General features: G+C 41.1%; 1 protein-coding gene across 5 annotated transcripts in view; it reads left to right on the top strand.

Annotated features, from left to right (window-relative positions):
• CAMTA1 (calmodulin binding transcription activator 1) overlaps nt 1–15,619 on the top strand; it is a 2,204,257-nt gene that overhangs the window by 1,838,184 nt on the left and 350,454 nt on the right. For 4 of the 5 annotated variants that reach the window (XM_073561724.1, XM_073561726.1, XM_073561727.1 and 1 more), the window contains exon 7: nt 14,707–14,847. The exons of the other annotated variant lie outside the window; for it this stretch is intronic. In XM_073561724.1, coding sequence (XP_073417825.1) covers nt 14,707–14,847 — 141 coding nt within the window. The remainder of the gene's footprint in view (nt 1–14,706; nt 14,848–15,619) is intronic. 5 annotated transcript variants of the gene reach the window in all.

Genomic DNA, 15,619 nt, shown 5'->3' with positions numbered 1-15,619 from the left:
CAAGACTATGGTTCCATGAAAAAATCAGACAGCAGTTAGATGCCATTTGTGTACTGTCCATTTTTTTCACGGACTGTTTGAAAGGAAAAGTTTAAGAAATCTACTTCACTTTTTTTGCTTTTTTTCTCTATAAGGGAAAAACTGATGAAACTCTGATGGTAAAAACTGACACTTACCAAACTCTGATGACTCGATGATAAAAGACACCAAAGAAACTTGGATCAGTTTTCGGTGTACAAGAAAAATCACTGACATCAACAGTACATGACAAATGGGTATTCGTGACTCATGTGAGCTTCCACACCCATTTTTCAATACCCCTTAGCCTCTTAACCCAACTTCAATATATTAAGAAAAAAACAATAAAACACTCTACACTTACTTTAGATAAATTGTCCACAGCAGCCTTTTATTAACATTTAATACAAATTTTTAAAACACAAACATACCAGAAGGGATGGTCCTCGATGCCCCAAACCACAAACCTCAGGTTTAATAATCCCAACTTGACCCCAGGTCGAGTCTTGCCTCTAGCCACTAAGCACCAGCTCAGAAACACCTATCAACCCGCCTGGCCAATGGCCAGCACCATTGATCACGGGTCCCCTTTAATCCTTTTTGCAGGATTATTTAACTACCCGTCCTTTTGAATCCACCCGGGGGGACCTGGACCTCTTGAGATCCCCCCCCCCGATCCACCATTCATCAGCGCTACCAACTTCAAGGATCTCCCCCATGCCCCACTGCGGTGACATATAGTTATACAATCTTTAGAACTAAACATAATCCACAATCCCCCCAAAAAAAGAAAACTGCCATAATCCCAATCCCCCAAAACTAGATAAAGTACGACATGCATTCCTATTATACTTCATAACTAAATAAGGGATGGTGGGTGAGAGCTTCTTATCACTATAAGGGGGCACCTAAAATTGTTGCTACACTTAAACTGGCTGACCCTTTTATATTGGAGCCCTGTGACCCCACCTCTAACCCCTCCTCCCCCCTCAGTCCTAAGACCAGCACCTCCTATTTCCAATGTATTAACCCCCACACTACTAGCTAATTACCCATCCCCAGCTCACTATATTCCCACTAAACCCTGTCATGTCGTCATCCCTTTAAGGCCAGTGGACCAGTATGTCCTCACTTGAACCCAAACTCCTGAATATCACTGCTAAAATTTCTTCTTGGATATTTACCAATTATTATATGCTACAAAATGGTATTTTTAAACTAATGCAAAATAATAATTATTATTAATACTGTTATTATTTAACCCCTTAGCGACAGAGCCAGTTTGCAGCTTAATGACCAGGCCAATTTTTACAATTCTGACCACTGTCCCTTTATGAGGTTATAACTCTGGAACGCTTTAATGGATCCTGCTGATTCTGAGATTGTTTTTTCGTGACATATTGTACTTCATGTTAGTGGTAAAATTTCTTCGATATGTCTTGTGTTTATTTATGAAAAAACAGAAATATGGCAAAAAATGTTAAAATTTTGCAATTTTAAAACTTTAAATTTTTATGCCCTTAAATCAGAGAGATATGTCACATAAATTTCTTAATAAATAACATTTCCCACATGTCTACTTTACATCAGCACAATTTTGGATGCAAAATTTTTTTTTGTTAGGAAGTTATAAGGGTTAAAAGTTGACTCATTTTTACAACAAAATTTACAAAGCCATTTTTTTTAGGGACCACATCATATTTAAAGTCATTTTGAGGGGTGTACATGACAGAAAATACCCAAAAGTGGCACCATTCTAAAAACTAGACCCCTCAAGGTGCTCAAAACCACATTCAAGAAGTTTATTAACCCTTTAAGTGCTTCACAGGAACGAAAGCAATGTGGATGGAAAAAATTAACATTTAACTTTTTTTTGGAAAAAAATTACTTCAGAACCAATTTTTTTTTATTTTCACAAGTGTTAAAAGAGAAAATCAACTACAAAATTTGTTGTACAATTTCTCCTGAATACGCCGATACCCCATATGTGGGGGTAAACCCCTTTTTCAGCACACGGCAGAGCTCGCAAGGGATGGAGCACCGTTTGACTTTTTCAACGCAGAATTGGCTGGAATTAAGATCGGATGCCATGTTGCGTTCGGAGAGCCCTTAATGTGCCTAAACAGTGGAAAACTCCAACAAGTGACCCCATTTTGGAAACTAGACCCATTAAGGAACTTATCTAGATGTGTGGTGAGCACTTTGAACCTTCAAGTGCTTCACAGAAGTTTATAACGTAGAGCCGTGAAAATAAGAAATCCATTTTTTTTTCCACAAAAATGATCTTTTCGCCCCCAAATTTTTATTTTTACAAGGGTAACAGGAGAAATCATACCCCCACAGTTATTATGCGATTTGTCCTGAGTACGCTGATACCCCATATGTGGGGAGGAACCACTGTTTGGGTGCATGGGAGAGCTTGGAAGGGAAGGAGTGCCATTTTGGAATGCAGACTTTGATGGAATGGTCTGCGGGCATCATGTTGCGTTTGCAGAGCCCCTGATGGGCCTAAACAGTGGAAACCCCCACAAGTGATTCCATTTTGTAAACTAGATCCATGAAGGAGCTTATCTAGATGTGTGGTGAGCACTTTGAACCTTCAAGTGCTTCACAGAAGTTTATAACGTAGAGCCGTGAAAATAAGAAATCCATTTTTTTTCCACAAAAATGATCTTTTCGCGCCCAAATTTTTATTTTTACAAGGGTAACAGGAGAAATCATACCCCCACAGTTATTATGCGATTTGTCCTGAGTACACTGATAACCCATATGTGGGGGGGAACCACTGTTTGGGCGCATGGGAGAGCTCGGAAGGGAAGGAGTGCCATTTTGGAATGCAGACTTTGATGGAATGGTCTGCGGGCATCATGTTGCATTTGCAGAGCCCCTGATGGGCCTAAACAGTGGAAACCCCCCACAAGTGACCCCATTTTGGAAATTAGACCCCCTAAGGAACTTATCTAGATGTGTGGTGAGCACTTTGAACCCCCAAGCGCGTCACAGAAGTTTATAAACGCAGAGCCGTGAAAATAAAAAGTCTTTTTTATTTCCACAAAAGTGATTTTTTAGACCCCAATTTTTAGACCCCCAAAGTTGGTAAATAGTGGAAACCCCTCAATTCTTGCTCCAACCCTAACCCCAACACACCCCTAACCCTAATCCCAACCCTAATCCTAGTTCGCCCTAACCCTAGCCAAACCCTAGCCCAACCCTAGCCCTAACCCTAGCCCAACCCTAACCCTTAACCCTAGCCCAACCCTAACCCTAGCCCAACCCTAACCCTTAACCCTAGCCCAACCCTAACCCTAGCCCTAGCCTAGCCCTAACCCTAGCCTAACCCTAGCCTAACCCTAACCCTAGCCTAACCCTAGCCTAACCCTAACCCTAGCCTAACCCTAACCCTAACCATAGCCTAACCCTAACCCTAGCCTAACCCTAACCCTAACCCTAGCCTAACCCTAACCCTAGCCTAACCCTAGCCTAACCCTAACCCTAGCCTAACCCTAACCCTAGCCTAACCCTAACCCTAGCCTAACCCTAACCCTAGCCTAACCCTAACCCTTATGGAAAACTGAAAAAAAAAATATTTTTTTTATTTCATTATGTGTGCCTATATAAGGGGGTGATAAACGGGGGGGTTATGTACTATTTTTATTATTTTTATCACTATGATCGTTTATCATAGTGATCAAAATAATGAATGGAATCTGCCAGCCGGAGCCAGCAGATTCCCGGCGGGCGCACTGCGCATGCGCCCGCCATTTTCAAGATGGCGGCGCCCATCGGATGACGCCGGCGGGCGCGGGACCACCGGGAGGGGACGGAGGACAAGGGAGAGGTACCGGGAGGGGACCGGGGGGATCGGGGACCCTATTTCTCTATCCTCTGATGTGCGATCACATCAGAGGAAAGAGAAATTAAATGTAAAATCGCGGCTTTTTTTTTTTTGCGGTCGCCGTTATAGGGTTAATAACGGCGATCGCAAAAGCGGGGGTCGGTAAAAACCGACCGATTCATGTTCTCTGGGGTCTCGGCTACCCCTGGCAGCTGAGACCCCGGAGAAAATCCGACACTGGGGGGCGCTATTCACTTAAATCACAGCGCGGTGAATTAACGGCGCTGTGGTTTAAGTACCCTTAATTACCGCCATTAAAAGGCGTATCGGCGATCGTTAAGGGGTTAAAGTATAAATAATAATAATATGCAGAATGATAACTGTAAAATATTTATACAGTTTATCACTCATAATAATAATAATTATAAAAATAGCTATATCGATCCCTTATTTTTAATTACAGTATTAATCCTATTATTATGTGTACTTTAGTTTACATTTAATTCATTATTATTAATGTTAATATTATAATTGCAAAACCTGTATAGATTTTTTTTGCAAATGAATGAAGAAGAAAAACATACAATATTTATTTGGTTAATAGATCAAAATAAATATAATAATAATAATAAATATTATTTATTATTGATAAACCAAATCTTTTTTATTCTTCATTTTATTATTATTATTACTATTATTTCAATTATTATTATTATTATTAATAATAATAATAATAATAATAATAATAATGATAATAATAATAATAATAATATCAGAGAAGAGCTGTGGAATATGATAGCCCTATATAAGCAAAGCATGATAAATAAATAATAAATAAATTCACATACATTCACTTTTTGGAAAAATGTAAAGGCAGATATTGAACTAATTTTTTTCCAGCTGAAACTAGCCTGTCAGACAACCAGAAATTATTTATATATTTCCCATGACTTTTGAACCCACTTTTGGATTTGGTTTTGTGCGCAGCCTCCAATACTAATAGTACATGTAAATAGCGCAGGGTACTTAATTAACGCAAAATTTGATTTAAAAAAATTGTAAAAGCTATCACACCACAACAAGGTGTACCTATCGGGATGGTCCTATCCCACGGGTGGGCAACTAATTTTCCCAAGGGGCCACATGAGAAACTGGCACTGCTGTGGAGGGCCGAACCAATCGGCTGAACTTAAAGGGGTGGTCCAAAACCAAAGGTGAATTTCATATCAAATGTATATCTATTCAGTGTAATAATCTAATCTTGTTTTCTAATATACTTCAATTAAAAATTCCCTAACGTACCCTCTACATTCTGACTTCCTGTCTTTTTTTTTTTTAACATCCCATGACATTTTGTTTGAGATTCACCAGTGCATGCTGGGATACTTGAATTAGCCGTCATCAGGGGGCAGATGCTTCAGACACTGCCACAGCCTCCGTGCCCTCTCTGAAATTAGGCGCCATCAGTGATGTCTGTTTTGGAGGCTCGGCTAGTCCTGCTCACCTGATAATGCGTCGGTTGTAAATTGTGACATATACTCAGTATGAACTCCCTGTGCTATATTCCTTTGAATGCACAGTGACAGTGCGCTCTCTTGCTGGCTCTAAGGAGAAGAGATGACACGGCAGGGACCAGTCCAGTCTCTGAAACAGATGACTCTTCTTTTCATGGTGGGGAAAGCAGCTGTGGCAGTAACCGCAGCCTCTGCCCACTGATGATGTCCCGTGTCAGTACCACAAAATGCACTGGGATTCTCAAACAAAATATCATTGGAAATAAAAAAAAACACAGACAGGAAGTTAGAGTACAGAGGTAATGGTAGACATTTTTTAATTGAAATATATTAGAGAAGTGATTAGATTATAGAATTAAATTTAGTATGAAAGTCACCGTTGGTTTCAAATCACCCTTTAAGTCTGCATAACATTAATTTTATCACTTTATAAAAAGCAGTTGATTATGTGATGAAGTTTACATGAGCATATAAAAAAAAATCATGATTTTCATCCAGGAAAAGATGATTTTTCCATCTGTATTGTCATCTGCATGGCATCCATTTTTATACATCAGAAGTGAATAAAATTTAAAAGAAATACAGTGTCCTGTGTTAGAAATGGAAATGTATTTGTAAAAATCGGATGCTATACGGATGATTCATATGGCTTCCAATTTTTTTTATTTTTGCACACCCATAGACTTCAATAGATGGAACATTGGAAAAAAGTTATTCTCCCACCTCCATTCCACATGCAGAGATCCACATCACATATGGGCAGGAGCTGAAAGGAGGGGGTGGGAATCCTTATTGCAGTCTATGGAGTGGACGTAATAAGCCACAGATCACAGGGAGAAGCAGTATGGGAGACTTAACCCTTACATCTCCTGCACAGGACATACAACAGCACAAGCTGGGAGCAAAGAGGGAGGTAAGGGTTAACCCTCACATACAGAGGTGAGGATGCAGCAGAGTACATGGTGGGGCAGAAGAACAGTTTGAGGAGCACACAGACTATCCCATCTTTAGGCTGCTTGTATTGTAGGTGAGGAGACACTTCACTGCTGGACCCCATATTCAGTAGGAATACTCAGCCCAAGTGTTTTATCTTCTCTCAGCTGCCAGAAAGATCCAGGGAGATGCAGTGGCTGCTAATAAGCTGCTCTCCCTGATCATAAACTGCACTTAAAAGCTACTTGCCCATTATCTGCAGCAGATGGGTGTTGTAGTCCCTGCTTCCCTCCTCCTGTCCTGACGCTCTGCCTCCTGCACAGGTTTCACCAGCTTTCTCTGCAAGCCAGGAACTGAGCAGCCCCGGATCCACCAATGAGAAAATGGGGCAGGGCTACAATAGCTTCTGAGAAAGATAAATCAGTCCTTCTCTGGCCCTCTGGCTGTGAGTGTCGGCGGGCCACACTCAGGGGGCCAGATGTGGCCCGCGGGCCACAGTTTGCCCAGGTCTGTCCTATCCTGCTTATAGTATTACAATCTATCTCTAGATGCCGCTATCGTAGAACAAAAATAATAAAATAAAATTGTGCTGTACCCCCTCTGATGCTGTGTTATAGAAGAATGATCTCCTAGGAGCAATGAGGTGCCATACGGAGGCACCGTACAATGTCAGCTATGGCTGCGTACCCCACACAGCAGTGTCTTACACATGAGACCTAGCTGTCCACAATACTTCTACTAAATGTTTATTGTACTGAGTGACATAAATCCAATAATAATTTCCATTTATTCATCCGTAATAAATAACTTATTCTACATTCAGTAAATGTATAAAGGATATAAGTACATTTTTGTAAGTTTTCCGTAAACTTTCTCTGTCTCCCTTTCTGCGCTGGAAATATGTATCACCTAATCTTAAATGAATTTAGATAATTTCATAGCAAGTAGCACTTGACATTGAAAAATGACATTACCAGCACATAAATTATCATTTCCATGATTCATTAACCCTCTTTTACCAGGAGGATAATGGGCTGTCATGCTGCACCGTCAGCCAGTCCTCTGCAGTATCAAAAGGGCATTATGAAATATTATTCAAGAATACAAAAGTAAAAACTGTGACGATAATGTTGATAAACCTTTCAGCAGGGGTTATGAGGGTGGGCACATGTCTACTATCAGGAACATTAGTCTGATAACTGAGGCTCTCCAGCTGTTCTAAAACTTTAAGGTACTGTCACACTTAGCGATGTACCAGAGATCCCGACCAGCGATATGACGCGGTCAGGATCGCTGGTACATCGCTAAGTAGTCGCTAGTGAGCTGCCACATAGGCAGATCTCACCAGCAACATCGCTGGGACGGGGATCGCTACTTACCTGTCACACCAGGCGATCCTGCGTCCTCCCGCCCGGCTCCACGCGTTGCTCGTCTTCACAGCAGGAAGTGCCACAGGAAGCTGACGACGAGAAACAGTCCTGAACGTTCTCGTGAGATCAGCGATAACCAGCGGGGGAGCCGGTCGTAGGTAAGTATCAGACACAGAGATATCGCTAGCAATATCGCTATAACGTCACTAGTTATAGCGATATTGCTAGCGATATCTCTTAGTGTGACAGGCCCTTTACAGTAGGTCCCAACATGACGGACCACCAGAGGATGCAAGACATGTGGGGTGGTCGTGTCTTCACTGCTGATGGGACCACAACAGCAGAAAGACCATGGGTTACTGACCACTGCCAGGGTAATTTACAAACGTCAGGGCTGAATTAGTGGGGGCTTAATCTCTCATAATATAATATTGTACAGTAAATTAAAGGGGTTTATTATTATGTATTACTATTACTTTATTATTATTATTATTATTATCATCACTATATTAATATAATAATAATAATTATTATTATTATTATTATTATTATTAGATTTGCAAAGGTAAAAAATAGCAGTATAGTATACAGAAATGTAATCACTGCAGCCAATCATTGGGTTCTGTGGCTTGTGCTGTCAAGATCAGCAAAGTAGCTGAGCTCAGTGATTGGCTGCTGTGGTCATTTGCACTCTTATCATGATGTCACTGCTGCAGCTTGTCAACAAAGACCAAAGCAGTGGTGGAGAGGCAGCTCTAGACCGGAGGATGGGGCATATTTCTGTTTTTGTTACTTTCTATATCTTCAAGCCTATGGATAGTATCCTAAAGCACCACCAAAGAGGAAACTAAGCATTTCATGGCGCCCACTGAAATCAGTGGGACAGACTACTGAGTGTCCTTATCATGCATGGACTAGGGTCCCTGTTGTGAGTCCATTTTCCCCTTCATCACTGAGGTCTTGTGAACTCCCTATTCTGGTAAAGGAAGGTAATGAGCCTGATTATCAGGCACCTGAGTCTAATGAGGATGACTGGCTGAGTGGAGTCACGGACTGGATATAAGGCTGCCGACGCCCTTCTGCCCTGCGGGTGATTTCTCTGTGGACTTCTAGGACACCAGTCTGATTCCTGCTCCCCTAAAGCTAAGTTTTTTGCTTTGCCTGTTGCATTTGTGTTTTGTTTTTGTTTTCCTTGCTTTTCTGGATTCTGCCATTCCCTGCTGGGGTAAGCTGGATCTCCTTTTGCCTGTTGCTCTGTCTTCAGAATATTCCTGAGTACTGACATAGCTTTTTGAAGCCTAGCGTCTTCAGGGCCTTTTTTACTGTCAGTCTGTTGGCTCTTATTTTCATAGGGTTTTTCATGGATTGCAGACAGCAGCCTTCCTGTCCTTTCCTATGTAGTTAGCTTGGGCCCCGTCTTTGCTCAGTCTATCTTTCTGTCTGTGTTAGTGTTTTCATCTTGCTTCACCGTCATTATATGTTGGGGGCTGCCTATTGCTTTGGGGTCTGCTCTGGGGCAGTTTAGATTTCCCCTTTCTTTCTATAGGCCTATTTAATTCTCCGGCTGTGATCGAGGGGTCTAGGGCATCGTAGGAACCCCCCACGGCTACTGCTAGTTGTGTTGATAAGTTCAGGGGTCTGCAATCCAATAGCTGCCAACTTCTCTGGTTTTCTGGACTTAGTTAGCATTTCTGTTTTTGCCTCCTACGGTGACTCAATCATAACAGATCCCCCAAGGAGTGAAGAGCGGGTCCCCCAAGGAGTGAGGCTCCTTTTGGATCCTCTTTGAGTATGTTGACCAGGATTTATAGATTATGCCAAGGAGCCTCACTCCTTGGAGGACCCAACAACTCCATGCATGATAAAGACAGTCTATTGATTTCAGTGGGTGCCATGAAATGCTTAGTTTATCCTTTGGTGGCGCTGTAGGTTAATGAAACACTTGGTCCAGGGTTCTTTTGCAGATTACATCTGATTAATAGAGGAACCTTTAGTGATAATTTTAGTAACTTATACTAGATCTTTTTATTCTTGCCCAAATGGAGCAGTCTAATAGTAACAATTGCACAGTTAAGGGGATTATCCACTACTCAAACAGCCCCCTCTGAATCCCTATGTTTCCTTCTTGTAAAATAATAACACTTATACTCACCTCTGTTCCGGCGCTGTTCCACCAGTGTCACCAGTGGCTCTCCCGGGGATTGTGTGACATTGTTATGTCACGCGATCACTGCTGCCAATCAGGGCTGGGTCACTCATCTTTTGTTCGGATGTATAGCATACATTCGCAGGAACTAAGAGCTGCGATACTTCCGAAGGCGTGGAGAATGAAGCCAGCATTGATTGGCCTCGTGATATAACCATGACACACTTCCCCAGGAGAGCCAGTACTGATGCTGCTGGAACAGCACTGGCACCGAAGGTGAGTATAGGTGTTATTATTTTACAAGGCGGAAATATAATAGGGATTGAGAGGGGGTTGTCCGAGTAGTGGAAAACCCCTTTAAGATATTCATCCTAGTTATTAATTATTATAGCTTATTGGATTTAAAAGTGACAACTCATTGAAAGCAGAAGTCAAGTCACTTCTCATCATGGTCTCATTTTGGCCACAATTTTATTACTCAACACTGAACACAAGGAGAAAAACTTTATTTACGAAGTAATATACTACAAAATGATAGTGGAGGAAATGCACAATTGAAAATTGTGGCAAAATGTGGAGTAATGCGGTGCACCAAATATATTACATGTTATATGCATTTTTTTATTCCTTTGAGACAAAAGGTTGTGGCGTAATCAAGAGTCATGAAGCATATCAAGTTCCCTTAAAACATTTTTTTGGCATAAAATACATATGCATGTACGGTAGCCTGGATGTGGTGTAAAAAGTGAGTAGGATGAATACGGAGCCAGGCTAATTTTTTATTGTATATGTGTCATTCTGAAAAATTTCTCACAATTTGAGTCATTTTATTTCATGAAACAAGTATATTCTATGACAGTACTGACAAGCCTGCTAAAGTGTTCACAAGGCATTAAAGGGAATCTGTCAACAGGTTTTGTCACCTTATTTGAGAGCAAAATATTGTAAAGACAGAGACCCTGATTCCATTGATTTGTCGCTTGCAAGGCTGCTTTCTGTAGTTTTGAGAAAATCACTGTTTTACCAGCAGGTGATCAATAGAGGACTAGTAAACATGCTGTGAGTAAGTTCTCTATAATCATGAACCCTCTGTAACCACGCCCCCACCACTGATTGGCAGATTTCTGCCTATGCACAGTATACACAGAAGGCTGCCAACCAGTGATGTGGGTGGGGTTATACAGAGCTCTACATTTGGAGAACTGCTAGATCTGCAGAAGAGAAAACAGGGATTTTATTAAAACTGCACCGAGCAGCACAGTAAGTGATACATCACTGGAATCAGGGTCTCTGTCTCTATATAATACTGCTCTCAGATGAAGTAGAAAACATTGAGTGTCAGATTCCATTTAATTGTGAACAGAGGGCTGTGATTAGGCTTTCCTTTTACTAATGGCAGAAATTGAGTTCACTTCCTGTACAATCCCTTCATTATGCCCTATATTGCACTGAATACTGTATATTTTATATACCCACTGCACAGTAATGAACAGATTTATTCAGATTCTATGGCAATATTCATGACCTCAATAAATAATTAGGTGATATTCCAACCTTTTCTCAGAAAGAAGTCAACTCATGGGCAGTTATGTATATCAGCTCGTCTGTGGGCCTGGTGACAGACGGGATTATGTGGAGGTTACACAGGATCAATGATGACAGGGACAAATGCAGACAGGATAGAAGAGTGAAGATCCCAGTAGTCTGGAGACTAATGACAATGAGGTTGTGAGTGTGTTCCAGCTGTCAGGGGTCAAGGAGACAGCAGAACATGGCAGGCCCAGTGGAACAACGAAAACAATTCCAGTGGCTTCAGACTACACAGTACATGCTTATTGGACTGAGTACTGTAGAAATAAAATGCTAATGTAAAACATTTGATTTTTACCTCCTGCAAATTTTAAAAATAACAAAAAAGTTAATCTCATATTACAGAGTGATCTATTTCAAGCTTTTATTTCTGTTAATGTTGATGATTATGGCTTACAGCCAGTGAAATCCCAAAAGTCATTATCTCAGTAAATTAGAATACTTTATAACACCAGCTTGAAAATTTATTTTAAAATCCGAAATGTTGGTCTACTGAAATGTAGATCAATATTTCCCTTTGCCGACAAGCTTTTTGGCAATGGAAATTTCATTCTATGGCAAGACTTGGCACCTGTCCGCACTGCCAAAAGTACCAATACCTGGTGTAAAAACAACAGTATCACTGTGCTTGATTGGCCAGCAAACTCGCCTGACCTTAACCACATAGAGAATCTATGGGGTATTGTCAAGAGGAAGATGAGAGACACCAGACGCCACAATGCAGACGAGCTGAAGGCTGCTATCAAAGCAACCTGGGCTTCCATAGCACCTCAGCAGTGCCACAGGCTGATCACCTCCATGCTACGCCGCATTGATGCAGTAATTGATGCAAAAAGAGCCCTGACCAAGTATTGAGTGCATTTACTGTACATACATTTCAGTAGGCCAACATTTCGTATTTTAAAATCATTTTTCAAGCTGGTGTTATAAAGTATTCTAATTTACTGAGATAATGACTTTTGGGTTTTCATTGGCTGTAAGCCATGATCACCAACATTAACAGAAATAAACACGTGAAATATATCACTCAGTAATGACTCTATATAATATATGAGTGCCACTTTTTGTATTGAAGAACTGAAATAAATTAACTTTTTGATGATATTCTAATTTTGTGAGATGCACCTGTAGTATAAATCACAGTCTACTTTGAAGCTTAGCGTATAGATGAGCTTAATAAAAGTACCAAGAAGGCTGACAGAGAACCCTTTGGCGCCCCTATATCACAGTGGACGCTAGTGAGTGCATGCACCAATGATCGCGCTGTTTAAATTCCACTGATTGAGTGGGGTTTTTACATAGTTAGGCACCAGCATTCACGCCAATCTTAATAAACGGACCGCTGGAATAAGATGCACCTAATTTATTAACAGGTATACACCACTTAATGAAGTAGGTGTATCTTACAACTGCTGTGCATCTCTGTCAGAAATGTTACTCCAGTAAGGGACTGGAGTAAATAATGCAATCAAAATGCCATAAATGATGATGAAATGGCCAAGTCGGTATTACCATGCTCCTTCATGTGAAGCTGGCAGAGAATGTCCCACTTTGGAGAAGCTAGCTGAGGCTGGGCTAAAAACGTCAAAAAGATGGAAAACTTTTGTGCAACTTCAACTTCAAGTTGCGTAAATATTTAGCTTCATTTAAAGGTGTTTTATGCAGAATTCCAACATAAACATCTTGTTTAAATTGGGCCCTATGTCTATAGCAGATGTTATGTAAAGAGAATGTCCTCCCAAACTGAAATTTGGCAAAATTGAAGTTAGATTGAATGCAAAAATTGGATGTTTACGGCTGGGACGTGATGTTTACGGCTACGGACGATTGTACATTCTCTCATGCAACAGAATCAGGCCTATTATGTTAATGACACTCAGCTCTGACAGAGTTTGGGTCGCGTGTCATCTTAGTGTGATCTGATTCTCTTGCATGAGAGAATTGCATCACAGGTAAGGAGAAGATAGAGAACTTAATTTCTCCATCTTCTCCATTTTCTGAGTCGGCGGATGTCGGACTGCACTTAGATGATATACGAGCGCAGTTCAATATTTCACACGCACTCAAAGACTTGTATAGATGAGCGTGATCGGAATTCCAAAACCACTCACAGAATGCTGCAATTGCTTTCTCATGCCAAATCCGCTTGAGAAAAAAACAGCAGATCTGCACAGCCCCGTAGTATAACATTGGGCTGAGTGCTGTCCGATAAAACATCTGACAGCAGTTGGCTGTGTTACACGCTCATGCGAGTGAGCTCCTAAAGGGGTTATCGAGGACTATATTTTTGTTTTTACTATGGGTTTAAGAACTAACATGCAGGTAGTGGCTAACTACTGCCTGAGGTGCCTGAGGCCGATCTCTGCCAGCAGAGCACAGAACGGTCAAAGATTGGTCCTCTTTGCGATTCTATGGCTTCCACTGACGTCACGTCGACAGAGCGGTGGCTTCTTTTCTGCTCTGCCGTGTCGACAGGCTTGACCGCCAACATCATGCTAATTGACTGTCAGCTCCCCGCTGGCTAACTGCGGGGAACCGGCTGTCAATTAGTATGATGTTGATAGAGCAGCCCAGAAGAGGAAGAGCTGCTCCGTTGATGAGGAGCAGCTGAATTGCAGGCAGGAGCATTCATTGACCACTCTGATCCGGCAATGGGTAGATAGTCCTGGAGAACACCTTTAAGTCTGTATAAATGCAGAAAAATAGAACTTAATCTATAACAAGCAAACATTTGCTTATTGTTGGTCTAAGATTGTTATTAACAAAAAAAACCTGAAATATGATCAGGTATAGGGAGTGTAGAAGTCGCCTCTGGTCCCGGAGCCTCAGGGTCCCTATGACACATAAGAAGACATGGTTATATGGCACATGGTAAGTGTGGGGGGCCTGCTACACATGTTGATTGGACCCAATCTTATTAGTATGTATGGACAGTAGCTGCCTTATACAGGGGGTACAGATGTTGGTATACAGCTGTGGATGGTTTTCTTGACTATAAAAATTCTTTGATAAAACACCAAAAGAAAAAGTCAATCCGGGTAAGATCTGGTGATCGGTGTGTTGATTCCATCGGGGCTACCTATCCAGTTATGGCAATAAAGAAATAATATGAATAGTCACTGTACACCTACTTACATACCCCCCATATTTCAAATAGTGTCCATGGTTCTCAAGAGTATTGTTTCTGCCTACAATTAGCTGCTTGCATTGCTTACACTGTAAGAGAGATAATGAGACAAAAAAAATAAGAGAAAAAGTGAAGTTGTTTCTGACTTTTGGCCTCCAATATTCTCTCCACAGTTCACGGTATTAAGTGGACGTGCAGCAATGGAAACAGCAGTTCAGGGTTTTCTGTGGAGCACCTTGTTCAGCAGATACTCGACAGTCACCAGAGCAAACCTCAACCTCGGACGCACAACTGTCTCTGCACTGGCAACTTAGGTAACTATAGAGCTCTAACCTAGGGCGCTCACTATTAGCCATTGTTTTATAATGTCACCGGCCGTTCTCACCAGAAGGCTTATTTTATTCATGTGGAGCAAAGAGTGCAATGGGGTTTATCTAATAACACTGTGCAAAAAGTCTAAACCCATAGCAAGCAGTCAACCTTAATCAGCCCATAAGGCAGCGCTATGGGCTGCTTGTTGATATGTGGGTTATTATGGCACATTGATGACATCTGCACCCTGTGAATAGATAAACCCAAACTTAAAAGAATAAACCAATAAAATCTAAAAATGAAAAAATTCTCAATGACGGGCCCAAAAGGACATTGCCTGGGGTGCCAGAGTAGCGACAATTGTGCGCAAACTAAACACTTACTACAATCATGTAGAATTTATTTGAATATATCATTGGTTTGCAAGCAGGCAAGGAGACATGTATATTCTCACTTTTTTGCACAACTTGCAAACTCATTTGTTCCAGTGTAAAAATAATATATTTTGATATTTTTACATAATGATAATCAGCATGTTGTAAAGATTCAGGTTATATATAGGGAAATTCTGTTTTATTTGAAAAGCCCAGTCGAGGGGAATTTTGCTTTGCATTTTAAAAATGCTTTCAATTTGTTTCATATATATCCAAAGCAGGGTTTTCATAATGGTAAGAGGCCCTTCTCCAAGAAGGCATAGCCCTAAGCAATCGCGACAATCTGAACCTCTTCCTTCTCTCTATGGTCAGTGTATTCAGAGTTCTTGTGTGAAGAGGT

The sequence above is a fragment of the Dendrobates tinctorius genome, unplaced genomic scaffold, assembly GCF_039654945.1.
Source record: "Dendrobates tinctorius isolate UK_male_01 unplaced genomic scaffold, ASM3965494v1 ptg000326l, whole genome shotgun sequence".
Classification (NCBI taxonomy): Eukaryota; Metazoa; Chordata; class Amphibia; order Anura; family Dendrobatidae; genus Dendrobates; species Dendrobates tinctorius.
This window is presented reverse-complemented; position numbering and strand designations above follow the sequence as displayed.